The sequence below is a fragment of the Heloderma suspectum genome, chromosome 10 (genome assembly GCF_057233095.1).
Source record: "Heloderma suspectum isolate Gila_16-S chromosome 10, 16-S_ref, whole genome shotgun sequence".
Lineage (NCBI taxonomy): Eukaryota > Metazoa > Chordata > Lepidosauria > Squamata > Helodermatidae > Heloderma > Heloderma suspectum.
In genome coordinates this window covers 21,715,849-21,743,596 of record NC_139467.1, presented here as the reverse complement: position 1 = coordinate 21,743,596, position 27,748 = coordinate 21,715,849, and the positions used below count along the sequence as shown (strand labels likewise).

At 44.7% G+C, this 27,748-nt stretch overlaps 1 protein-coding gene across 3 annotated transcripts in view; it reads right to left on the bottom strand.

The window, feature by feature from the left end:
• The window catches only part of DYRK1B (dual specificity tyrosine phosphorylation regulated kinase 1B), a 32,585-nt gene extending 6,113 nt beyond the window's left edge, over positions 1–26,472 (bottom strand). Inside the window, exons 1-8 of one of the 3 annotated variants that reach the window (XM_084815485.1) lie at positions 26,137–26,472; positions 3,963–4,108; positions 3,232–3,351; positions 2,786–2,974; positions 1,904–2,051; positions 1,152–1,438; positions 714–860; positions 260–400 (exon numbers count right to left, since the gene is read on the bottom strand). In XM_084815485.1, the coding sequence (XP_084671611.1) occupies positions 260–400; positions 714–860; positions 1,152–1,438; positions 1,904–2,051; positions 2,786–2,974; positions 3,232–3,351; positions 3,963–4,025 (1,095 nt within the window). In that variant the 5' untranslated portion in view covers positions 4,026–4,108; positions 26,137–26,472. Of the gene's footprint in view, positions 1–259; positions 401–713; positions 861–1,151; positions 1,439–1,903; positions 2,052–2,785; positions 2,975–3,231; positions 3,352–3,962; positions 4,252–11,491; positions 11,660–26,136 lie in introns of those variants that run through there. The other 2 variants (XM_084815487.1, XM_084815486.1) reach the window with 2 other exon arrangements.
• Between the last annotated feature and the right edge of the window lie 1,276 nt (positions 26,473–27,748).

The following is a 27,748-nucleotide window of genomic DNA, read 5'->3' as shown; positions in this document are numbered from 1 at the left end:
AAGATAGGAGAATGAAGAGTTTCGTCACAACGAATCTCATATTCTGCTTCGTTAGGGTTCACAATTAACAAGGCATATTATAGTACGAGATCAACTAAGCAGCCCTGCAAATATTGTCACTTAAGGTAAATCTAAAGTGCATTGATCAAGTAAATATGCCTCTGGCCTAGTTGTCTTAAGCTCTTTCAAAGAGGGTGGGACTGAGGCTATAGAGGGAGAATGGGAAAGGGCTGGAGATGAGAATTGTGATAAGCATTACCTTCCTGCCATCTTTGCCCCGCCGGAGGACCCAGCCCCCCTCAGGCAACTTTTCAAAGTATTTCCGAGCCTTGGGAGCCTGCTCCAACATGTGAGGGGGTGGCAGCCCCAGCACCTCCACAATCCGGCTCATCTGGTCTGCCTGCAGGGGAAAGGCACAGAATCAGTTCCCAGCCCTGCATGGCTTCCCGTGGCCTCCCAAGCCCAATCTCCACTGGCCTTCTAGATCCATCCACATATCTATGTCCTTGAATCATGATTACAGTCACACTACTCTACACACTTCCACTCCCTTCTGCAACTCCAGTTAAGACATGCCACTGTATTTACTACTCTTTGTCTTGACTTGGTGGTGCTACCCAACATGTCCAGCAGCTGTCCTGGCTGAAGGCCAGCTGCTACAACTAGCCCTCTGGAGCACACTGCCCAGGGGCCAATTCCCTCTCCCCACCTACCTCATTGGCACCACTGAAGAGGGGCTCCCCTGTGTGCATCTCCACGAGGATGCAGCCTAGGGACCACATGTCAATTGCTAGGTCATAAGGCATGCCTAGTAGCACTTCAGGTGAGCGGTAAAATCGGCTCTGGATGTACTGGTAGATCTGCAGGGACAAAAGGCAAGAAACCATCAACTGCTGCACTGGGGGGATTGGAAGGTCATGGCAACAGGGGGACTCTTCTCAGCTGCTTTGCATCAAATGTTGGCTGGACAAGTAAGTTGGTCCAGTGCCTTCCGAGCTCCCATATAGCCAAGGTCAAATGGAAGGAAGTTCAGAGAAAGAGAGAAGCTGTCCAAGCTGACAGAAAATGCCAATGTCAACTACCCTGAAAGTGTCAGATGTGGCACTGGGAGAAGGGTCACGGTTGGGGAGGTCAGGGCTAGGGGCACTCACTCGCTGGCCCAGCTGGCACGAGCTGCCAAAGTCCACAATCTTGATGGCACTGCGCTTGGGGTTGCACAGCAGGATGTTCTCAGGCTTAAGATCACAGTGGATGATGCTGAGCTCAGGTGTTGCCAGGAAGAGCAGCGCGGTGCACAGCTGCTGGGCGAACTTGCGTGTCAGGTTGAGAGAGACGCCACGGAAGTTGGTGTTACGGAGCAGGTCGTAGAGGTTGTAGGACAGCAACTCAAACACCAGGCACAGATGGCTCCGGAACATGAAATGCCGCTTCAAGTGCACTGAGGATACAGTGGAGAGAGAGAGAAGGTAAGTGGTGACACTGCTAGCATATTGCAACTCTACATTAATGCTTCAATAGCACCCCTCAGGCAGCTCTCACGGGCCTCTCTCACAAATTGTTAACCCCTTTGGCCATCCAACATGACCATTTCTTACAGTCCCTGGATCATAAATCACTGGGTTCACCACACCCAGACATACCAAACTACTGACAAATCTCTCCCTTAGGCACCTGCCAGTGAAATCCTGCCTCCAACTCTTACTCCAATCAGTCTCTCTTGCATCCTTCAATCCTGCCTTTATTCAGCCTCTCTCTGCTACACAGAGTCTTCTCACCAATCTGAAGCCCTGGCGACCTCAAGTGTGCATCTCAATAGTGTTGTCTTTGACCCACATATTTCTCAACTAATTCCAAAAACATCTCTCCCCCATATCAAAGATACGTTTCCCCCGCAAACTCTCACCAATGTAATATTTCATTTCAGTGTCATGCTGGTTCATGAGCTCCAGCAACCGCAATTCAATCTGTGCCTGGCTCAGAAATGCCTTCTTGTTCTTGATTATCTTAATAGCCACCCACTCCTGAGCCTGTTGGTCATAGGCCTTCACCACCTAGCAGGAGGAAGAGAAGCCAAATCAGGATCAGATTATCATTCAATAGCATTGCCATGTACCATGTTGGTGAGCTGACCTTGTGGAGAACCACCAAGTCAAAGTAGTGGAGGGCAGAGGAAATATTCAAGCAGGCATACACACTCCCAAGGCATCTGAAAAGGAAGCTTAGCTTAGGATGTTATGGAAACATCCCACCCCAGCTACCAGATAGATCACAGAAAGCTGTCTTTATACGCAATCAGATCACTGGCTCACTAGCTTAGCACTGTCTACACTAACTGATAGCGGCTCTCCAGAGTTTCAGACAGAGGTCTCTTGTATCACCCTTTAACTGGAGATGCTAGGGATTGAAGCTGGGACCTTTTGCTCACAAAGCATGTGGTCTACCATTCAGCTATGGCGCGTCCCTGTTTGGCCAGATCACAGACCTTGTGCTACTATGAATGCAGGGCACACTCTCTTTGATTTGACAAGAGGCACATCTGCTGGAGTGGGACAATCTGCAACATCCCAACTGATGCTCACAAGAGTGCGGTCACCAAATAATTAATTTTTATATACTAAATGCACTACAGATAAATGGGTTAATAATTATATTCAAGTCCAGTGTATGAAATGCTGATGAAAAACTGATGAATTTATCAGACCATTGTATTGATCAATGGATTTATAGGTTCAATAATTCACTGTATTAAGAATGAATTATTGTTCAATGTATTAGGCCCTCTGACCTGTCCAAAGGATCCCTTGCCAATGAGTGAGTCTATTTCATAGCGTTCTAGCCAGCGCTCGCCATTCCGGACTATGTAATCATAGTTGTCATCATCGTAGCCCTCATTATGCACTTTCCGCTCCTTTTTGGTGCTGGTGTCCTCGGGTGCCACCTGTAGGGCTCGACGCTTCTTCTTGGCATAGTAGACCTGGCAATGAAAGGCAGGATCAGGGCATAACATAAAAGGAACCCCTTCTTTAAAAAAGGGGGAGTTGCACCTCCCCATGGCAGTCTGAGAAGGTAAAGTAAGTTTCCTGGTGCCTCCTGGAAGGATAAGAGATAAAGAATGGTGCCACTGATGTGCAGCATGGAAGGAAGAAGAGGTGAGAATATGTTTAAAACAACACAATTCCCCCTGCTTTTATGTACTGGTCAGAGCTGCCATCGTGACGAGTGTCCTCTTACCTCATTGATATGTTTGTACGTTTTGATAAGGTCCACAGACAACTTGCGTAGTGGGGCTGTGGCAGAGTCCCGGAAAGTAAGCGGGATCCTTCTCTGCAGAATGGCCAGGTCTGGCATGATCTGCAGGACAAATGAAACAAACAAGTGTCAAGGACTTAAACGTGGGGGATGGGCTTTAAATGCTTCTGTGAAGGGGCAACAAGTATGTAGACCAGCAGCCAATGGACAGCGAAGGTGCATCAGGGCTGTATCCTGTTCCACTGAAAACCCTGTTTTCTTTTATGTGATTCCTTTGGCAGGGAGGAAAACGTTCACAAGAGAGAGAACACCTAGTGGGTGCAGCATACATCCCAAATCTAGCCTCCCCATGATGTGGTGAAGAGGCTGCTGTCTGCCTTGGGTTAGGGTAAAGTGGCTCTCACTCACTATACATCATGGCTGTTCCCACTGATAATTACACGAGGCCTTTACCTCATCCCATGATGCTTCCCTCCATATATGCCTTGCCTGCAGACTGAACTTAGGGCCAGAAGTTGTTACTATAGTGTGAGCTAAAAACCAGAGCTCTGCAGCTGTACCAGTGTAGATGATAGTTGGCATGGCCACAGGATAAGAGTGGAAAAGGAGGCGAGCTGAGCTGCGTGCATTTGGAAGCATACACTCTGAAGAGAAGGTAGGTGAATCAAGGGAAGCCCCAAAGGAGGCAGAGAAGGGACTTTCCAGGGAATTACCTGCTGATGCTCAGCCATGGGCTGGATGCTGGAGAAGGGAGCATGGCTGTGCTGGCTCGACATGATTGTCTCAGTAGGAAGTGAGTGGCCCAGAGAGGCAACCTGGCTGCAGGGCGGCAGCTGGCATTGTGGGGTGCTGCTGCCACCTAGAGGACACAAAAAGACTTCGGTGACATGGCTGCACTTCCCAGAAATAGCTCCCTGCTTTGACCACAAAACGCATTCCAATTTGAGAAGAGAGTCAGGTATCTTGATTACAGTAGGGGTGAGAATGCGGCTAAGAACCTGGCTTCTATTCCTGGCTTTTCAATGGGCCAGGGCGCAACGGTGGATCCTATTTCCTGAAACAACCCAGGATGGAGAGTTTCATCCAGTCAACTGAAACAGTGATACAAATGTATCAAAACAGTTTAAAAAGTGTTTGCAGTTCCTGTAAATATTAAGCAAATTTGTCTTTGCAATAGTGCAAGCCACATTATAACATTCAAGCATTATGGCTGGCTTTCAATGACAGCATTTCCCAGCTTTTTTTTTTTTTTTTAAACCTCTGTTTATACCTTAATTTGTTTCTCCAACTTCCACTGAATTTGATTCTCCAACCTCAAGCTACCACAGCTACGAAAGAAATGGCTACCACAGCTAGGCCTCTTGTTAATTTCTCTAGACTTGACACTTACAGGAGGACTTACTGGACAAGTTTTCTTTGAACTGAAGCTGAGAGAGGGACAAGCATGAGTTATATATCAGGTGTCAGCCCTGGGACCAAGAGTACAGTAAAGGGAAGGGAGAAGAAAAGGTATGGCTGACTCCCAGCATTCTGTCAGCCTCCAGTTCAAGCTGCTCCAAAGGTCGGCACTCAGCTTTCAAACAGTGTGGCATAGCAAACTTTGACTACGGAGGCCTGGTTGCTCAGCCTTGAAGCTCACTGGATGACCTCAGGCCATCACTATCTCTCAGCAGATCCTATCTCACAGAGATGTTGGGAGGCTAAAATGGGGGAATGTGGCCATGTATACAACCCTGAGATACGTAGAGGAAGGGCACGATAAAAATGCAATCCCAAACATTTCTAGGCCTACAGATTATTTCTCTATCTTTTTTTGTAATCAAGGATGCTTTCCTGAGTACATGCTCACTCCTATCATTAATGGTAGTTTGAAAGAGGAGGACTGGAGGCCCAAGGCAGGGAAGGAAAGCAAAACTAGGGCAGCCTTTACTGCCAATGCTATGAATATGTCAACACTGAATGCTCCAAGAACTCATTTTTCCCACTGCAATTATTAAGCAGCCAGTTCTGACTGGGGCTGCTGACAATCAAGGTCCTAATGCAGGACCTGGGTGGTGATGGGTTTAAGCATCAGGGAGATGGGAGTGGGAGGGCAGGGCAGAGGCACAGGGTCACTGGACAGTTTGGAAGTGATGAAAGAATCCCTCTTTTGTACTTCTCCGAATTCCAATCTGTACCACACACCTGGCATGAATTACAGCACATCCCGGAAGTGTGCTCTCCTGCACTAAGCTAGCATAGGGACAAAGAGAGATGTGCCTGGTAAAAACCTGCTGTGTGATGCTTAGGGTTTGAGAGGCAGTCCTCCCTCCTTATGCAGACGCAGAACATCCCCCACAGAAGGGCCATGGGATGTATTCTCATTTTATATGGCCTCTCCTACACCGGCGGGGGCTTCTGAGTCTGATCCTGCGCTTTGGACCTGGGATAGCTGTTCCAGTTGTCACTCACGTTTTGACAGTCCTGGCCCCAGTTATAGTGGCCTGGCATTACACATGCACAATACTTCAATATTATTCCCTTGCAGAGTTAAAAAGAGCTGGCATTTTCTCTTGAACCATGGCTGTGTGGTCCTCAAAAGCAGCAGAGATGGAGCCATCACTTTGGAAACAGAAACTAACATTAGGACTCACCCACACAGCAGCTTCCTGCACTCAAAGTTGGCCAGCGCAGGACATATATACGAATGTAGGCAAGTGCCTCTTTCCAGGACAACACCCCTGCCCCGACAGTGAACAATGAGGACTATTCAGCCCATACAACTCCCGGTCAGCCATGTGGACTAGCAGGAACCAGGACACTTGCACACCTGGCTGAGGGGGATCGCAACACTGAAACAACCCTAGCCCCTTCTCTGGCAACTGCTCGTAGTTACGCACTGGAAACTTGAGGTGCGCTCCACTGGGAACTGAAGGGAACAGGAGCTACACAAGAGTGTGGTAGTGTGAAGCTTACATTAATTTGATGGAGCATGTGCTTGAGAACTTGCCAGGTGAATGTGCCCGCCAACTCTAATTGTGGAAGATGTTGCTGGTTTCCAGGATATAGATTTCCATTTTCTGGACTCTTTTGCCCAGAATGGCATACCTTTATATCTATTACAACACATTCTCCACATTAAAACAAGTGTTTTTTGTAGAACTAACTTGTGTCCATTTTAAAATCCATTTTTATGTCCTTCTAATACAGGCGTCAGTTGATGGTGGCCTCCTGGGCCAAATCTGGCCAGCTGAGGGTGCTATCTGCTGCTGCTAATTTACAACCCCAGAGGTGAGAGAGGGTCTGTATGAAAAGCATCTGTAGAAACAGGACTGAGCAGCAAGCCATTTTAGGGGATGGCATACCACAGCCTACTGTATTTCAACCTCCACACACACCCTCCCCCCAGCAGCAAAAAACAGTTGCTGACTAAGGTTCTAATATTACAAATTATGAACAGGATGGTATGTCTTGTTTATTACAACAAATCAAAAAATCTGTGACATGGTAAACCAACTGTGTGCCAAGAAAAGTTGAACGTTGTGACTTCTATACATATGTGCATCTTTGTAAAATTTCTCCTGCTTCTACTAGTCATGAGAAGAGATTGTTCAGAGCTCAGAAGCTCAAATTCATGACTGCTAGAAATCCAACTTTGGCTTCTGAAACTTCATCATATTACTTGAGCTTTCAATCTAAGCTCCTCCCCATGTGGGTTAGAAACTTGCTTTAAAGGAAAAAAGGAGATTCTAAGGATGTTGAATTCTGCCACCAACACCAAATTCTGTGCAATCGCAGATCTTGCAACATACTGCCTTGCTAATCATTCAGTGATAGTCAATCCTATTGAGAGGTGCAAACCATCTCTATAGCTAGAAGACAATTCCCAGTAACATGGCCCTAGGCTCTCCCCTCCACACACACGCTGCTCTTCATGACAGACATTTTGCTAGCAGAGATTGTAAAACCAGGGCCAGAGTTGATTCTCAGTGGCTCCCACGTAGTTCTATGGAGCAAGTGAAACATACTGCGATGTGGAACACAGTTGAGAGGGGCAGAAACTGCCCCCAGGCACGGAGTGAGGCAGAGAGCAATTTGGGTCCCATCTCAATGGTGTTCCTCAGTGCAGCCTTTGACTTTCCCCTATATAAATCTGAACATATGAAGCTGATCCAGGCTGTTAATCCTTCTAGCCCAGTATCAGCAGGAACTGTCCAAGGCTACAGGCAGAGGTCGTTCCCTGCCCAAGCTCCTGTGACAGGAGATGCCAGGAATTGAACCTGGGACCTTTTGCATGGAAAGCATGTGCTCTGTCACTGAGTGATGGCTGCTATTCACTTCTATGAGGGAAAAGTCAAGCACTGCACTTGGGGACACTACTGCAGTGAGGGTAAAACCAGCCCTCCACCTCAAGCATGGATGGCTGACCCACCCACTGATAGGATCCCACAGGGAGATGTAATGTGCACAAAAGGGCCATTGAACACCTTAGGGGCCATTGCAATATACAGGCCCTCCCTCCACACATCGCCTGCCCTTTATGACATCATCACTTATAGAGATTGTAAATGGAAGCACTTTGCAAATTAAAAGTGCTATATAAATCATAAGCAGTAGCAGCAGGTGGTGTTCTTTTTTAAACCTATTCTGTATATCCTGCTCTACTCTTACATGGGACTTCCCTGTAGTCAGTCTCCCATCCAAATATTTTTATTATTTATTTATTACATTTCTATCCCACCTTTCTTCTTTTTTGGAACTCAAGGTGGCTATATGTGGTTTCCAGGTGGTCTCCCCTCCAAGCACTGACTAGACCTAGACCTATACCCGCTTAGCTTCAGCATCAGATATCTACTCCTCAACCTTTGCTAGGCCTCATAACAGCAGTTGTGTATGTTTTTAAGTACAAGCTTAAACTGCAGCCTCAAAATTCCTTTTCGTAAGCATACACACCCACAAGCACCATAAGCCAATCACATGTCACTTTAGTCAGCAGTCAAAACAATAGATTAGGGCTGGTTCACGCATTAATTCAGCATATAGGTTCTCCATGTAGTGGAGAAATTAATTATGCTGCCATTTAATTCCATATTTATATAAATGTATACACGCTTCCACACTAGGCATCAAGATGGTAGTACTGTATTATATGCTGGACCTTATTTGCTGGATTTTACTGAACAGTTCAAAGTAATATACAGAAAACAGCCTATAACCACCTTGTCCATGAATTTGCTTGAGATCAATGCATGAAGCTTGAAGACCCCATATTTCCCAGTCACTTCATTCACAGAAACACAGACAAAATATTGCTCTCCAATCCCATTCCCCCACCCCGCTTCAAGCTACTTCCTGCATTACCCTAAACTACTGCTATCACTATTTCCATATTTCTAGGCGGTCAGCTCTAATTCATACTGAGTTTACTACGAACAGGGAATGAGTTGAGGTGAAGTGGAGCTGGGCCGAAAGTGGAGCTGGGCTGAAAGAACTGGGCCAGGTCCTACAGATTATGCTCCCAAGTATTCAGATTGGGAGGTACAGTGACCTAACTGGGGCAACGTAGTAGGTTTTACTTTAGATTATTTAATTTATATTCCACCATATCAACATGTGTTCAAAATCTATCTTACATTTTTATCCTCATTCCTAACTCTGTGAGATAAGTTAGACTAAAGACGTGTCTTGCCCAAATCCACCCAAAGTTAAGTTCCATGGCTAGACAGGGAACTGAACCAGGTGCTCCCACATCCAACCCAGCATTCTGGACACCAAAGTACACTGGTTCTGTGTCATACCACGCTAGCAGTTCTGTGTCATACCACACTAGCACCAATAGTAGACCCCAAAAGAACTTTAATCTTAAGCAGAACCCACACAACACTGCAGAAATATTCAGAGTATGAATCTTTAGAGCCTCCAAAATTGGTCTTGCAAGTTATATTCTTACAGCTTTTCTCTCAATTGTGCTTCCGACCGTTCTCTACAAGGAAAATTTTTGCCCTTTTGGAAGTATAGGTATTTCTAGCCTAGACAGTGCTCATTTTGGACATAAAATGCTATTTTATTACTACTGTTGGTGCATCAGCAACCATCAGAACTACTAAGTGCTATTCTTAGATGTGGAAGGGACGTGTTAAGAGTGGCTGGAATGGGATAAAGCAGCAGACAGGCTGAGGGAGCTAACCGTTTCTATTCCTAGCTCTGCTACACGGAGGTACAAAACCTGGTACTGACTTGGCAAGAAGAACACCTGCTTGGGGTCCAACTACATCAAATTCCTGGCGGCACAGCACCTCTCTAACACCAAGCTGGCTGCAGCTGCATGTTTATTAGCAGGGCCAGTCAATTAATGAAAAGGGCTTTGAAGCTGTGCTCCTGCCCTGTATGGACAGACCAGTTGAGTGCACATTTCTGACTAAGCAGTGTATGGTTGCTGGAGTCATACCCCTCAAAGAGCTTGCTTAACTACGGGGCTAAAGAGAGCCAGCCCCTCTTCCCAAGTGGAGGTGGGTACAAATAAGGGCATTATGGGATTTAATACGTATGTCACTATACAGGTCTCTACTCAAAAACAAGTTGTGGAAGATCCTTTGCAACTCGACCCAACTCTAGGGTTACTCATATGCCTCTTATCACAATGAAGAATAACAATACCTATCTTTAAATTATCTCCTGTTTTCTCAGGAATGACATTTCTTAATAAAGGGATGTCCTTATTAATAGAGAGGGCGATGCATGATCCATGCATATGACTTTGTTGTGCAAAGTATGGAATCTGGCATTCTGAGCAGCTCAGATGCCACTGCTTAAAAGCAAATGTTTAAGCGCTTATGGCTGGGCAGCAGAGCTTAAAAGTGTGCATGTGCTATTTAATGAACTCTCTAACAGAGAATAGTGCCATGCCTTGCACAATTTCTGTGGCTCATATTCCCTTCTTCTCCTGGCCCCCAAAGCCGCCAGTCCCCTATTCCCCTCATCTCTCATTCCTCAACCTTTGCCAAAACATTTCAGATTTCTTGAAACCCCTGGTTTTCAGAAGCACAATTATGCAAACAGACACACACTTGCACAATTTATTCTCTATACATCCAAATCTTGGATGCCTTTCCCCAGAGCTTAAGTGCCTACACAGAATTAACAGAGACAAAACCAGTTAGGTCCAGGGCACATTCTACTTTCAGGCCCAGCTTACAAGCGTTTTACTATTAAGATGCACTTACAGATTTTTCATTGACCATACCCAACAGATATGATTTTGCTTTTTGCCTGTGGCTCTGTAGCTCTTTAGGGCATTTGCATTTATAAACAAAGGACCATAGATTAACTCAAGGTGCTTCCCTACTTTCCTTTCAGTAAAAGGAAGTATTTTTCCCGTATTTGGAAAGATGGAGGATGTGAGCTCATGCATTTAAACTCAAAGTTTTGTCGTTGTCCCCCCCCAAATAAAATTTTCCTTTCTCACAAGGCCTGTACATCATCATGTTTTGGACACCCACATGGGTCAGAAAGCACTGTAGCTATCTTAACCAGGCAAATCCTGGAAGAGCATTTTCATCAGCTAGCAAGTACATATCAAAAATTATTAGCTACCATGCAACTCCCTAATCCACAAAGATCACTGCTGGTTCCTAGTGCCTAAAAGCAGCTCCGCAACCATGAGGATGTAATGGTTCAAGCACCTCCAAAAAGTATAGATGAAACACAAATGCCCCTCCAACACACACTCTCCCTACATTGTGGTAATTACAAACATGGCCCTTATGATGCTCCAGTGACAGGGTGGGGTGTGCGTGCTCACCCTTCAAAACTCATCCTAACTCAGCTATATTACTCCTAACAGGCATGTAGCTCATACAGCCCTGAAGACCTAGAGTCCCTCGCTCACACCACTAAAGACAAAATGATCGACTGCATTCCATGAAGCTACACCTCTTCATCCTCTTCAAGAAAAGCCTGCTCTAGCAAAATCCTAGACTTCTTTGATTTCTCCTCCACCATGTTTCCAGATTCCACCTTAAAGGCTCTTCTCACATCACAAGAGACACCAACCTCCTTCTCCCACTTACAGGAATTTTAAAGAGAAAGACTTCCGCTTCCATAACAGTCCTCTAATTTCCTTCTCCTTTACATGATCATAAACAAGCACATGCTCCTCAGTCCTCATAAGAAGTTGTTCTTCACTGCCATGGCCTCATAGCTTAGGACAAAGATCTTATTCAACAGCTGAGCAGAATTCTCCTATTTATCATAGAAGCCCTACCTGTTACCATTTTCCTGTTGTAGCACGCTGAGGGTAGAAAGCATGAAGGCTCCTGTCGAGCCCAATGTGTTTGCAATGTCAGCAGCATTGTATGAGAAGGGTCTCGGTGCTGTAGTGGATCACCATAGGAAAAGGCCACTCCTATACAACCACACACAGTCCGCTGAAGTCCACAGCCAGACTTTTTGGATGATACTCGCTCAGGTTGTGCTCCTGAGAGAGTGAGTCTTAAAGTCACAGTGAGCTAATGAGAAAGCAGTGCTACACAGCTGTCATTGCAGAGGCTATGGAAGGTCAGCAGGCGTGGAATGCTCTCTTGGCTGGATCAAAGCAAACAGCTGGTTACATGCCATGGCCAAGTGGAAAGTGATCAGAGGAACAGCTGACAAAAGGTTTCTAAACGCAGGCCAGAGAAACCACTAAGGCTAGAGCTGAAACGTGCCAATTCCCAACTCCTCTTTTCTAACTAATGTTACCTCTAGGCCACCATTTGCTTCCTTGAACTTTCCCAAAGGAATTAACTCATTGGTGCTGGTTTTTCCAAATATGAATGGCCACTGAATGAGCTCTTTCTGCTAAATCCTTAGAGGCAACAGGAGTTTGGGAAAGGCACTTAAAACAGTTTACAGAAGTAATCACTATTTCCCCCCCACCAAAATAAAGCACACAGTTTCAGTATATTTATGAACATGCACCCAATTTATTCCAACTGCATACTCAGAGGTGAAGGCACAAAATTTCATACCTTGTTTTTTTCTAGCAAAATGTACCCTGCCAACCACCAGTGGAGAAATTGTAGTGCCAGAGAAGCACTTTGAGAGAGAGAGCGCGAGCGCTGAGGGGGGGATTACTACATTGAAATGCTCAATGGCTATTGCCTTCCCAGATTAAAAATCAAGCATGCTTCCTTGTAGGCAGAGGGTACTTTGCAACAGAACCCCCCTCCTGCACCAGTTTTTTAAAATACCCAAGTAAAGTAATATTTAATTTTATTTATTTATTAGATGTGTATACCAACCAACTAGCAAATGCTTTGGGGCGGTTTACAATCATAAAATGATTTTTTAAAAATTGGCTGAAATCAAGTCTACCATATAAGCTACTATTATGACGATTCCTTCACACCCAAACTGGAGTTCCTATACGTTTTCCTAATGAAACTGAATCCTAACTGCAATGTTTATAAACACCTTGGATATGTTGAATAGTTCAAACATTTTCTGGAATGAAGTGTGGCTTGGAAAAGGCAAATACCAACACAGAGGAAAAACAGAGAGTTGCACTTGGAACAAAATAGACAAAATAAGAAAAACAGGCAAAATAAACCTAATATTATCTATTTTTGCCTATAACATTTTCTATAAAATGCCTATAAAAAAGAAAAAATCTTTTTTCTACCACAGAATTCTAGAGAAAATAGCAATTTAACTACAGAATGTAAGACTGGGATCAAATGGAGCTACTTGATTATATTCTGTCCAGCAAGGTCTTTTGCTTGTCTATGCAAGTTGTCTTTGAGTTTTGTATACTTTCCATGGTTGCTTCTATTTCAAGCCTCTGTTCAATCTTGCCTGGTCAATATTCAGCTTAGCTCACATAAGCCTGGTTCAGACATAACTCCAACCCATAGTTTGGCATTAGGCGAATGAGACTCTGGCTTGCATGCTCCCTTTTTGCAGTCTCCTGCATTTCATCTCTTGCAACAAACCAGCTTGCTATTATATCCAAACCGGCAAACTATGCTTTGCCTATGTCTGAAGGTTGATCAGAACCCAGTGATATTGTTTATCTGGGAGTACTTTGAACTAAATGATCATTCTGCCCAGGAAGAGAAAGGAAATAAAGCAGACTGAAAATTCTCTAGCAACAACTGGCAACAGTGCATCGGTCTCTTCAGGTCTTGCATCTCTGTTCCACAAAAGCAATCTTGGGTGTCTTGCAGTTTCACCAAGGCAGTGGCTCTTCTTTTCCTGTTTTAAATTGTGATGTCTGATCAGTCTGTTGGGTGTCATCCAATATGAAGTGCCACAGAGAGGTAAGGCTTCCTTTAACTACAGCATACAACAAGTGCAAGCTTTGACTGCAGAAATGTTGGCCTAACTGTATGCCATGACATCTGAAGAATCATCTGGTGCATGGTCCCTAAATCTAGAGGTGGTTGAAGCTGTACCTGGCCAACTTCTGGAATCTGATTTGTTGGGCCACAGCACTGGGAAAACATGATTCCAAACTACAGTGTTTGCATGCATGATTAGGAATATCATCTGGCTCCAAAAGTGGGCCCCACCTCAAACTTGTGGGCTGGTGCCATTGTACGAAGGATTACCAGACCTCTTTCCAAAAAAGTTTATATCGAAAGAGATCATGTCATGAACATGATTGATGAAACAACTGAAATACATGCAGGTGCATCTCCACCACAGGAGATGACATAGAAACACATGACATTCTGCAGTTCAGCATGTATTCTGAAGATCAGCTTGCAGTTCACATTTTGTCTTCCTAAATGAGAGCTAAAACTGACAAAAAACTGTAGACTGTGGGAAGAAAAAGGCAGCCTGGAGGTCTTCTTCCTAGAGCCATCTGCTCTCTTCTTAACTCTCTATTAAGTTGGCCTCATCCTGCTTTCGGTCCACCCCATCACCATTCCTATGGCACGAGTCTACCAAGAAAACCCTTTCAGGGGAACACAGGGACTTTTCCAGGGCAGAGCCCAGTAGAAGACGGTAAATGCACCTATACCTTCATATTCTGGTATTAGAGAAAGGCGCTGCACACATGTGTGAAAGAATACTTTTAGCAATGCCACCAATTCAAGTAAGGCAAATCTGCAGGGCAGGTGGGTGGGAAAGAACTCCACTGAAATATAGCATTGGTCAAAACAGCAAAACGTCAGAGTCCTGCCTCTGGCATGATGCCCTATACCTCAAAAATTCTGGGCAGATGCACACTCTGCCCTTTCCTTGGAAACCTCCAACAAATCAGATCTCATAACCTCCCCAGGAAGATTATTTCATTGCTGTATTACTTTTACAGTCAGGATGTTTGCCCCCTTGTTAAACCTAACTCAATATGCTGTTTACCAAAGCTTCACTGAATTGGGCAAACAATGTTTCCCCCCACTCCTTCTAGAATATTTGAACACTGACAGAATGTCCCTCAGTCTTGCCCCCATGACTCGCATCCCTATTCCTTTGACTTTTCCTCATATGATTAGCATCTTAGCTTTCCAATGAGTTCTTTCTAGCGTGTCAACATGTTTTTTTTTTTAATCTAGAACCCATAAGGAACACAGTATCTCAAAAAAAAAAAATCCCACCAGGGCCGAGGAAAATAATACAATTCATTCCTGAATTGCAAGTCTTGCACTGTCCCCAGCTAGCATAACCTTGCTTGTTCCCAATAAACCAGAGATGCTGGATAGCTGGTATGTGTTAGTTAATGCTTCAAAGCATTCTCAGAAACCAGAATGAAACATTTCCCATGATTAATCCCAATGCTCCTCCAATTGTTTGAGGCCTGTTCTCCAATATGGGAGAAAGTGCAGCCTAGAAAGTTTCAGATTAGTATTTATTTATTTCATTTCTATACCGCCCAATAGGCGAAGCTCTCTGGGTGGTTCACAAAAATTAAAACCCCAAAGTACACAGTAAAACAATACAAAAATATAAAAGCAGTACAAGCGTCAGGATAGCATGTGTGATGGATGTAAATAAAAAGATGGAGACTTTTCACTTTCAGTTTTCTTCAACTCTGTTTTGCTACTTTGACTTTGTGTTCCAGTTCTGGTACCTTAGAAGATCTCATGGATCTGGTGTGATCTTCACAGCTCTATTTTAAAGGAGATTTGTGTTTTCCTCACCAGCTTCCACAATGTGGAAGTAGTCTCCTTTCCTGAAGTAGTCTAAGTATTTGCTACATCTCCTAATAGGTTCTGGAGGAAGTGCTTCCAAGCCACAAGCATCCACTGGCTATAACCACGGAGAGAATACCTCTACTGCATGGTATTAAGAGGAGCTCCAGCTGTGTAGCAAGAAAGAGCTTTTTAGTGGGGACAAGGTATCTGGAGGTGGGAGCTTATCCTTTGAGTTGTTTGATCAAGTGTAAGCTCCCCCCATCCACTTTAAAAAGCCACCAGAAAGGCTTTGCTGGTCTCTAAGCAGCATTCCAGATCAATCTTGTATGTGATAAATTCTACCACTGCAACTAAATCTGAGCTGGCATTGTGATGCCCTTGGCTAGGAACTTGGAAGTTTTATGCAGAGGGCACGAAATCTCCCTAAGTGCCTGCTATATTTCAGGTACCAGTCAGAGTGTGCTGGTCCCTTTCATCAACTTTTGGTGTACTACAGAAGAGGGCTTGGAGAGCAAAGAACTCAAAACAACTCATGCAAGTGACCCAAAGTTTCAGGGGAAGGCGAAAAATCCTGGTAGAGGAGCTGTGTTCCCACCATGACATTCTGAAATAGGCTTTCTTGTTGTAACAGATTCTCCTTGCCTTATGCAATCAACTGTACGAATCAGAAGAGGTGCCTGTCTCTCTCTGGGAGGAAAGATGATGCCACCATCTTTTCTTGCTGGTCACAGAAGGGGAAACATCCCCAACCTGCCCCAAGCTCTCCATCCTTCTCCCTCAAGGACCACCAGTCCCAGTTGGAGAATTCTTGCTAGCTGCCCATTAGCTGATTTGAGCTTGTGGTGCCTGTTGCTATGGCAGGTATACACGAGCACGGCAGCTCTGTCCAGGATCCTGGCACATGCTGATGCCTCTCCTACACCAATATGATTGGAGCACGCTGGGCAAGTGCTTATTAAGATCTACACCTATGCTATGCTTGGCCCTCTGTGTGGGTCCTCTCTCTGCTGCAATCCGAGAAGGGGGATGGGCAGAAGCTTAGTGGTATGCTGACTGAAAGGGAGGGGCTTCTATCATGCAGTCTGAGGCTGACGGGCACGGGCAGACATGTGTGCGAGAGCCAGGTCTCTCAACTAAGCCTCCTATGGGAGTGAGGAGGAGAGGAAATCACTGGTGCAGTTTTCCGAATCTGCCACAATGGGATTCATGCAATGAGGCAATTTCTTCCAATCATCGGGAACCATAAAATGCATTACAAAAGAGTGATTGCAAGACAGCAGCACAAAACAGTGGTCTGGGAGGACAAGAGGAAGTGAATGCCAAGACAAACTAAATGATTGCAACGCACAGTAAACCGCTAATGCCAAAAGAACCCCAACTTACAATTTCAGACTTTCATGGGATGTCCCATGATTTCTGAACATGTCAGCATTGCCAGCTCTGCCGCTGCAATGGCTTCCGATGGAACTGTACAGTAACAACCGCCTGGTCTCTACACAAGGAGAATGCATAACAAGCTTTTCGAGATTGTGTCCCTAGCCAGACCAGTTTCTTGCTGTGCAAAGGGGGGGGGGGTGCAGATTGGGAGGGGTCGGGAGGGGAAGCATGTTACTGGCTCTCTTTGCAGCAGAAAAAAATAATGAGCCAAGAAGCTGTATTTCCACGCATGCAAGGCTACCTAGGGGAGTTTCATTCTGTCAGCCCACCCTGGCATTGTACGTCATTGGCACAGGGCCAAGCCTGCACTCTGCTTCCAGGCCACAGGCTACACATTAACCCTCTGCTTGGTCCCTGTTCTGCCCTGCAGATTTTCACCAGGCAGCAAATTCAATCCCCGCCTCTTCACTCGCTTCTGTGCAGTGGTGCCTCTGCCATGGCAACAAGCTTCTCATTGGAGAACCGGAGCTGCTGGGGAGCCAATGGGAAGCCAGGTGGTGTTGCTAGGTTCTCCGGGATGCAATGGGCTGATTATGCCCAAACAAAGCAAGAAAGAGGAGAAGGCGAGAGTCTCCAAAAATACCTCGGTAAAGAACTGGCTCTCCTTCCAGGAACAGGGGCTAGAAATAACCTGCAAAGGGAGACCCAGCAACAACAGGGCTCATGGTGCTGGCACGACGCCACAGCCACTCACCGCAGCCGCGATCTCTTCTGCTTGGTGATTCTCAGAGCCAGCTGGGTACAAAGTTCTCCCCCTGTCCAGAATCCCAAGAGGCACTTGAGTTGCACTTCATATCTCTCTCCATCCTTCAGTCAAACAGGCAAGACTAAACGGCTGCCTAGCTTGGCCACAATGCCCTAGCTGTGCCTGCCTTCTCATGTGCCAGCCACAGGACATCCAGTATGCTTTGAGGCTCACAGCCTCAGTTCTGCCAGATAAGAGATTCAAGAGGCTTTCAAGATTTAAGAAAAATACATGGGTTGGAAGGAGCTGGGCCTTCAACCACAACTCATCTGTGGTACATGACTAAAATGCTACCCTATATACCCCAGACTTGAGGTCCTAGCTGAAGGCCACAGGAGAGAGCTGGGAGACTTTCCTTTAAGTCAAGGTGTATATGTTCCAGGGCTGCATTTATTTGCCGGAACAGTTCTCCTCCACCCCCCAGTGCCCATTCCTGTTAAAAGAATTCTGGATCTGGAGACCCAACTCAAACCACTGGAGGTGTGGAAAACCCCAAAGAAGGTCAGGCAAATACATCTGTAACTATGCCTCTCAGAAACACCTGAAAACCTAAGGCAACAAACAAAACCCTTGCAGAAAATTCTAAGGCTATACAGTCTCATGTGGAAGGATGCCAAGTACTCACCTGCCTTTAGAGAAAGACACAGGTCTATGATTCATGTCATATTGTCACACAGGTTGTTACCAGCTTGGGAGCTTTTAGCCTGTACCTTCACCTTAAATACCAAGAAACATTTTGGTTGGCAAAATGTATTCTTTAAAGAGAAATCCATTCCATGCTCCACAGGAACTCTCCCTCACTGCAACTTAATAATTAAAAGCATAAATCAGACATGGCAATCAGAGGAGAAAGACAATAGTCATAACTTTACAACACTGAAGCCAAACCTTTCCAGCATACTTATACTTACAGTAGAAACAAAATACTGTTAAAATTATTATGAATCACTCATGTTGAACTAAATCTAAAGCCATGGGAATAAAGCATGCACAGCCGCCTCACATTAACATTGTGTGGAAAGAACTGAAAAGTAACTGCCATTGTCATGAAAATATATGGAATCTGAATAATACTTAAGGAGGAAAGGCAGGGCAAAATAAAACATATTAAAAACTCGATGTGATAGTGTCGCAAACACATATCAAGACAGATCAGAGAAGACCAATGTGAAAGGATCAAAGGCAAGAAAACAAGGCTCCTTTGAGAAGTATGTCTCACAGATTTCAATGGAATGTACTTCCAAGTGTGCTTAAGATAGCAGCCTAATGTTGAAATTGTAAGCACTAAGCATGCTTACTTGGAAGCAAGTTTCCAATGAGTCTATGAGACATACTTCTGAGTAAGAGGTAGAAATGTTTCAGGATACTGTCACACAGATTGCTGGGGAAGGTGATCATCACAGGCATAAATGAAAATACTCAAGCCTAGAACTATTGCCAGCTGTCCTGCTGAATGGTGTACATGGAACGCTCACATATCAAATGCATAGAACATGGCCTATGGCAGGAGAAAATCATGAACCTGTCTTGGCAGTAATACAGATGACATGGATTAATTTACTAGCCATATTTGGGTGGGAAAGATCCTTCCTAAGTGCACAGGCCTTGAGTAGACAAGGCATTCAGGGTCAAACTGAAACCATGGTTTATCATAACGAGAACAACCCTATGCAAGCATCAGGCTTGTATGCCCCCCTCCCTTCTCCAGCAAGGAAATCAGAAGCTTTGTATTTCATTTTAGATTAACTACAGCTTAGTGTTATGTCCAAACCCTAAAGAGTGGTAAATCTTAATTAAGCCTTGTTGAAACTAACCACCTTCATAACGCATGGTTTAAACTGGTTTGTTTCAAACAAACCACAGTTAAGATTAACCAGTTTGTCAGATTCAGATGACATGACAAGCTGTGGTTAACCTAAAGTAGAAGCAAAAGCTTCCAAATTCTTCCTTGTGGATGAGCAAGACGACAGAGTGAGAGCGTGTGAGCCCAATGCTCACACAGGCTTGGCCCTGTCACAAAAAGCTATGGTTTGTTGTGACGTTTGAATGCAGCAATATGTTTTAACTGCCCAGGATAGTAATGGGGACCTTGGTTCTCTAGTGTCCTCCCCCAGCCTTTGGCAGTTTTAAGGTTGATCTTCTCATCTTCTACGAAGTTGCCTAATCCTTTTTAACATTGGTATATGCCTGATCACTACTACATTTGATGCAAGTAAGCTCCATAAGTTTGTGCTATGGTAAGATGTGTGCTTGCTTGAAAACTGTTCAGCGCACTCCGGTTTTAGTATTATGTGAATGGGCAAACCTCATTCTATACTGACATTTCTAATCTAGTTGGTATCTCTTTCTGAGCAAGAGGTTCTAATCTTTTTAGCCTTTGCTCATATAGAACTGTTCTGTACGCTGATCATTTCTGAGATATGGGGGGACCAGGGCTGCACATAGTACTTATGATGCAGTTACATCAGTGAATTATATTGGGGCACGGTACTATTTTCTGGATTCTTTTCTAGTTTTTCCTCAAGTAGTTAGCTTTTTCTTTGCCTTTCTGTCAGTCACAGAGCACTGAGTCGACATTTTTAGGGATGACCTTCAGTTCTCTCCCAATTCCTTTACTTGATTCAGGATGACCAAAGCCAAACAAAAAGGCAACCAAGTTTGCTGGCTGCTTTTAGAATACTGGAAATGGCCTGCTCTTAGTACCTGAATTCCAAAACCAATTATGTAAACTCAATGTTTTGCTAAGGTCACTGTAATTTTTATTTTCCTATATGTCTAAAATATTGTGAAATTAAATTTAAGCTACAATACTTTGATTGAGTGATACATTGCTATGGATCATAAAGGCTAAACTAGACTCCCAAGGCTTAGAAAACTGACAGCACAACATTACATTCATCCTTTTCCTACGTTAGAAAATTCCATTTTCCCTGTCTTTCCTGATTTCAGTCAGAGCTGAAATCGGGATGTGCTGGCAGGGTGAGAACCATTTGGTCTCCATCTACCAGGGTTCAGGATGCAAGATCTGAAAGATCACAAAGGAGGCCAGGCAGCAGAGAACAGAAATTGACTGGAATTGTCTTCTCAAACCACTCATGTGGTGGAGTCCCCTGAAGACAAGTCAAATATGACCATCACCCTCTTACTAATACTGCTATTCTTACAAGCAGTTTTTTTCTCAAATTATGTTTCCTGCCCTCTTATAATACCCATCTATGAAAGGACTTCAAGTGTATAGAAATGATCAGAAGGAAACTTTTAATCAAAAGGTATGGGGAAAGACTGTACATAAACATAATCAAAGTGGATGAGTGAGGGGCAGAAAGATTGAATTGGTCTTCACAGGATTCAGAAGACTGGATAATTTCTGGGACATGGGGAATGCTTCAACAAGGACCACTGGTCAATGGCAAGTTAAGTATGTACAGAAACATTTCATGGTATGTGATGATACCTGGGCAATGAGGGCTACCACATTTTTTGAGAAGGCTAAGGTTTTTTTCTTCCAGGCTTCTTGTAAGAGTTCTGTGCCAAGTATATTCCATATGATGCCATCCAGTTTGTCAACTTTCTGGCTAAAAGACACCCCCCACACACACACTCTACATTTCAGGATAGATACAGTGGAGTGAAAATGAGATAAACCTTCAGACAGAAACTAGTTATAGCAGATGATCATAAGACCATCACCTGAAAAGTCTAAGGGTACAGCTGTTTACTGGGTTCATATGCACTCCTAATCCTCCAGTATCCACAGTGCTCCCCACCTGCCCTGTAGGCCTCTGGTTCACAGAGAAAGTAAAAGCAATAATATAGGATTCTCCCAAACCCATAGTTTCTACTCCTACCAGGTGCCTTTTTTGTACTTCCAGCCTCTCCTTCAGAGAGAGATGGATATGCTTCCTAGTGCGTCAAATGCCAAATGAGTTATTTATGCTTTGGTCAATTCACCATAGTATCCAACCTATTTACTACAAAATGGGCTCCAAAGGACTAAGAACAGAGTATCAACAAATGTACACAAACTGTAACACCAACAACATCACATTCCGCCTGTTGTGGATTTTCCGCAACAACTTTTTCATCAAATTAAAACAAAACTGAGGAAGCCCTTAAAACTACATTATTAGGATGTTCATTCAACTAACAATTGTTTGTTTACTAGAATCTAGTAAAAATAAAATAGCCTACCTGGCTATTGATGTGAAGCCTCTACCTGAGTTTTTCAGAAACTCTGCCAGTCTTACGAGGTTCAGAATACCTTCTTTCTCACAAACCATGGAAGCAATTAGTTCTGTATCAGCACTGCCGCCAATCATAATGATCTTGTCCATATTGTGCTTGAGAAGGTAAAATTTTTCAAAAAGAGAGGCCATCTTTCACTCTCAGCTTTAAGAGGTCAAATTTAAGAGTTGTCTGTTTACATGCTCTACCACATTAAGGTTTTTCTTTGGGAATGAAAACATTAGGCACAGATGACCTTCTGTTCCTCATCTAAATTATTTGTACTGTAGTATATTGACCATCTAACTGGTCTTTAGCTACAGCAATATGGACCACTATAACTCAGCCACATTCCATACAAGTCAATGTAGGATGGCTGCCAATGAGAAACCATGCTTTAACACTATTTATGAACTAGTTCCAGTTTCCAGAAGAGTAGCCATATTACTCTGTTGCAGGAAAGATGAAAGAATTTTGGAACAAAGCTGTATCTGATGAAGTATGTTCTCACATTCAAAAGTTCACAATGCAATAAATTTATTTTAAAGGGACCACAGAGTCTGCTCTCAGCTTCTGGCATGGCATGACCTGGATCTTGAGTTGGTGTACAAATGACACCATCTTGTGATGGAGAAATGGTGGCCTTTTGGCCCTTTAGCTCCAGGGTTCTATAAAATCATGCTTCTTGAACATTTGAAATCTCTCATCTTATTATGCAAAGTTATTAATACTTCTGCATCCATATTGGAAACACCTATTTAATAATCCAAGAATCACATTTGTCTTTTTTGCAGTGAAATATTTGTTCTTCAGAGCAATCATGTAGTTGGTTAAGATTACAATACCTTTCCTTTTCTTCTTTACTGTCATTTCCAGGTGAGATCAAAATATTAATAGCTCCTAAACACGTCACCGTCCACTGTACTCAGGTTTATGAAACCATTCAATTCCGTCACAAAACAAGTTCCTGATCCTTATCTGTGCTGACTATGTTTATCAACACATTATCAGCAAATGTCATGGTATCAGTAAAAAACCACAGGAAGTGCCTCTAGCATGGTAACCTTTGCATGTCCTCTGTGGCAATTTCACTTTTGTCAGTGTAGAAAGGTAAACTGAACTTTTACCCAAAGTGTGAAAGATCCAGAACTGTAAAGAAAAAAACAAACAAGAAAACCCACCAACATGGATAATACCCCCCTCCCCCCTGTGACGGAAAAATCTTGTATTTGGACATTCTGGGCACATGAAAAGAAGTGAAGCACCCATTCCCTCACCCTCCTGAGCTGCAGAAATGACCAGTCACAAAATTCATTTTTTTTTTTTTTAATCTCAGAGCTGTTACTGTATCCAATAAGGAACTGAACCCCCTGATCTCCCCTCTAGACAGCAGGAGTGTGCCACTTTTGATCTACTGGTCCTCTCCCAATGGTTTATATGGGGTTTTCCTGGTCTCCATTACCTCCTGGCTTCAAGATGGCAACAGAGGTTGGCAAGACCATAGTGCAGACTAGCAGAAAATCAAGCACAGGCAGCACTTAAGTACTGAATACACACTGAGGCCATATGTTGCCTACCAGCTGACCAAGTAGAAAATGCATACAAGTGCATCCATTCTTAAAAACTATACTCACACTTCTGGGGTGAGCACACTTTTAAGATTATTCCCACAGTAGTGAAAGAAACAGCCAACTTCTTCTTCAGATCAGCATGTTTGAAAATGAACTGGGTGCTTGGTGCAGCCTCGACCAGAGATCAGAGAGTGGGAACTGTTATAATTCTAGCCCAATTTCTAGCAATCAGAAGCTCATTCCTGTTTGTTCCAAAATGAACTGTCACTAGTGCAGGTTCTCAGTGATGTGGGCCAAAACATAGCCCAGAGGAAGCCAGATGTATTCTAAATTCAAAGCAGGAGTTCACAGATTTAATCAGGGAACAGACTATATTTTTTAAAATCAACAATAGCCATTTAGTCTAAAACCATCACTTTTTATATTCTTACAAAGAATCGGGAGCAAGAGTTTGAGGACAAACCACCATAGCTCAAAATTACGGACTAACAGAGAATTGCAAGGGTTGCATAAGACATCACCTTAATCCTATCCCAACCTGATTTATACTGACCACTGTGAGGTCCAAGTCGGGCACAGCTGGGTATGCAAAGAATTCAACCTAACATCAACATCAGCAACTACAATTTCTGAACCAACAAACATGTGTTACTCAACTTCTATGGACCAATACAAGGTTTTTCACAAATCAACAACTAGTGAACATACGAAATACTGTTTATTTAAAGAATGAACTAATCTGTAAATAGCAACAGGTATCAAGAATACACATAGGCAGAACTGCTTTAGCAAACCAAAGGGAATCTCAGTTTACATAGTTGATAGTTGGCAGGAACTAAGTCAGCTGGCATATATTATTTCTTGAAGCATTTGGGTCATAAAAGCAGCAGCAATTCTAAAAGCAACTACCAGCCTAGGTTAGAAAATAAAATAAATACCAACACAGAGAATAGGCAGATGTATAAAGAAATCTTATTCCTCTAGAATTACTGTGAATCTACAGCACAATCCTATGCTTACTCAGTTAAGTTCCACTGTGTTCTATGGGGTTTACTTCCAGATCTGTGTGCATAAGATTGCAGCTAGGGAGGAAGCCCCATTGAACACAATGACATTTCTTTCTAAATAAATGTAATAGGATTTCACTGCTAGTTTCTGTATAAGTTCCTGGCATCAGCACCACCCTAGGACAAGGGTTCTAAGGGCTATCTGTATTGCCAACTTAAAATAAATGGCTTTTCCACTATCTGCACTTACAATTCATAGTTGCTGTTAAGTGATATCATTGCAACTTATTACTGAAATTATTTATGGTGGCATTTATGGTTTTAACATAAAGAACTGCAGGGGGAAAAGTGGTAAGATTTTAAAAAGAAAAGATAAGGAAACAGTTATGTTAGAATAATTAGTGCTGAGCCAAAGGTGGCAAGTATTGTGGATCCATTTCAACTCTCTTGGGTGGGGGAGAATGGAAAATACATGGTACATATTAGGATGAGGACAATTTATAAAGGTTATACATTCTGGGTAGCTCTCTCCAGAGAAAGGAGGGTGAACGAAACAGGATCCAAGAGTACCACTACACACCACAATATTTAAATGGCCAAAGTGTGATTAAAGGGACAATAAATTCACTTCCTTGAAGTGGAGAACTCCCAAAGGGCCCAACCCATCTCCTATTTAAACCAGTGGCAAAACTACCTGATTTTTAAGGTTCAGGATTACATAACACATATCTTCATTCAAGGAGGCTCCTATAAATACTTGTGCATGTCAAGGCAACATTTTCTGGCCTTGTTGATTTGGGGTAATGGGGGACTTTAGACTCTTACCTGGCCCAAAGCTAGAAAGGCTAATTATCATCCTGACTGTCCAAACATACGTTGCATATGGAAGAGTCTGTGTGTCTGTGCGTGCACAAAGAACACTAATTCAACACACATATATGTGAAATTGGCAGTACCTGTGGTAGTGACTTTAAGTATGGAGCAGTAAGCTCAACCAAAAGACATTTGCACATCCCAAAGGTGTAAGCGGTACAAGAGCGAAAAAAAAATGGAAGAAACCCCACCACCAATCGTGTAGTTCCTTAGGGGTTTACTGGAGACCACGCTTTAGTAGTATATTTAGTATCAACTACTTAAAATAATAGTAATAATAATTTTTAAAACGGATTGTTTATGAAGTCCCTCTGAAAAAGTGGGCCAAGGCCACAATAAATCCGTTCTTCTTTGAAAAGGTACCACGAGCCTTTTTTTTTTTTTTTTGCGGCGGCGGCGGGTGGTGGTGGGGGGAGCTTTGCTGCAAAATATTATCACGGCTGTAAGGAAGGGGGGGGGGAGGTGGTCCGGCCATGCACCAGCAGCGGCGCTCGGAGGAGGAGAATGCGAACTCAATAAGACGGGCCGGGCCTATGAAAAAGGAGAAGGCGGCTGCGCTGCGAGGGCAGAACTTTTGGGGGAAGGAAGTGGGAGAAAAGGCGGCGGCGGAGGAGAATCAGGGTGGGGTCGGGCGGCGGGGAGGGGATAAGGGCGGGGCGGCACGAACGGGTGGCCGAGCGGGGTCCCGCCCGAGGCGAAGCCGGAGAGCCGGCCAGGGGCGGGGCCTGACGAGAGAGTCCGGCTCCCTGGGCGAATGTGCCCGCCGCAGCCGGGATGGGATGTGGAGGAGGGCGGGAAGGGCTGGACCGGAGGAAGAAGGCGCGACGGCGCCTCCTCCCCCCTCCCTCTCCCTCTCCCTGGGAAGGGCCCGGAGGCGGGCGGGGGGCAGGCGGTCGGTCGGATAGGGAGCGGCAGCCGGGCGGGTCTCTTACCTGAGGAGGCGGCTGCGGCCCGCGGCGTGTTTCAAAGCTGGGGCTGAGGAGGAGAAGCGCGCTGGGGGCGGGGCGCGGCAGGCGGGCGGGTTGCGCCCCCACCCCCAGCGCAAGGGGCGTGCTCCGGCGGCTGCTCCGGCGCCGGGATTTCCCAGTAATGCAACAAAAAATGGCGACCACAACAAACCGCCTCCGCTGCCGCCGCCGAGCGCATGCGCCCCGCCGGCGTGGCCACGTGAGGCAGTGGGCCGGGAGGGCGAGGGGGGGGGAGGAATGGACGCGCACCCTCTGGCAGGCAGAGCGCGTCCCTCTCCTTGCGCGGCTCCCTCCTGCCCCGGCGAGTCTGCGCATGTGCGGGAGTCTGCGGTCGGCGCGCGCGCGCGCTCTCTCTCTCTCCCCCCCCCTCCCTCCCCACCCCCTCACCTTTCGCGCCCCATTTTCAGAATGGTTTCTACGCAAGCTGCATCTCACAGAACGAGAGGGTACCATTCTGGACTGTACCATGGTAGATCAGATGGGGGGCGTGTGTCTCTGTCCACAGTTTTGAATGCTCCCCACCGAAAACTGTCTAGCAGCGCGTCAGAAAGACTGCGTTAAAACGTTAAAAATGAAACCTACACTCCACGGCGATACAAGGCAGTTCTGTAGTTCCACGAGCAGAGCACCGTCGTTTGGCATGGAAAGGGGCCTAGGTTCAATACCTGGCAACTCGACTGAAACGAACCAGGGAGCAGCTGACGAGGAAGAGACCCCTGCCCAAGACCCTAGGTAGAGGCAGAGTTCCACAGCAAGCCCAAAGTGGAAGGGCCCAGGACAAGGAAACTATGAAACCTCCCTCCTCACCCCCTATTGGATCTATGTAGTTCCCGTAGCTTTAGCCTGCATGGAAACTTAATTTTTTTATGTTCTTTGTACATTTACACAATGCCTGTTCCATCTACTCCACCAAGTAGCTATGCAACAGAACGTAGCGGTGCTGATGTGTGTATCAAAACTATACTACCAAGGGAGGCTTACCTGCCAACCAATTCAATAAACCGGGTGCGAAGATGTTTTGGACTTTGACTCCCAGAAGCCCAAGGCAGCATGACCAACGGTCAGGAATGTTGTGTGTGGAAGTCCAAAACATCGGGAGGTATACCTTCTGCCAGTCCCTGCAGGGGAGTGTATATTTCTGAAGTAAATGTAAAAAAATGGGCAGAACAAACTCTGGCCACTTTGAGCATTACCCATTCTTCTGTCCTTAAGGTGCATACTGCCTTAGAATACCTGTGATGGATAGGTTGTCTTTTCCCATTCTGAAAGTGCTGCTTTTCTTAATCTACCATTAATAGCTCATTCACAGGGCTGCATCAATCCCATAAGGCAGCAATTTTCGTATTAAGGGTTACAAGTGCCATCTGCAACAGTATGTTAGTGTTCCACCCAGCCATGCTCTCTTCCAGGATACTCCATTCCCCTTCCCTGCTGGCCCAGGTTTTCAATTCCACTCCCACTCAGTATTCTCTGCCCACTTAGCATGCTCCATTCTCTTGGGCTATTTTGGAGGAGATGCCCCCTTAGTTTCAAAAATGTTTTTTGTACTTTTACAAACTTTGGGGTGGTGCCCCCG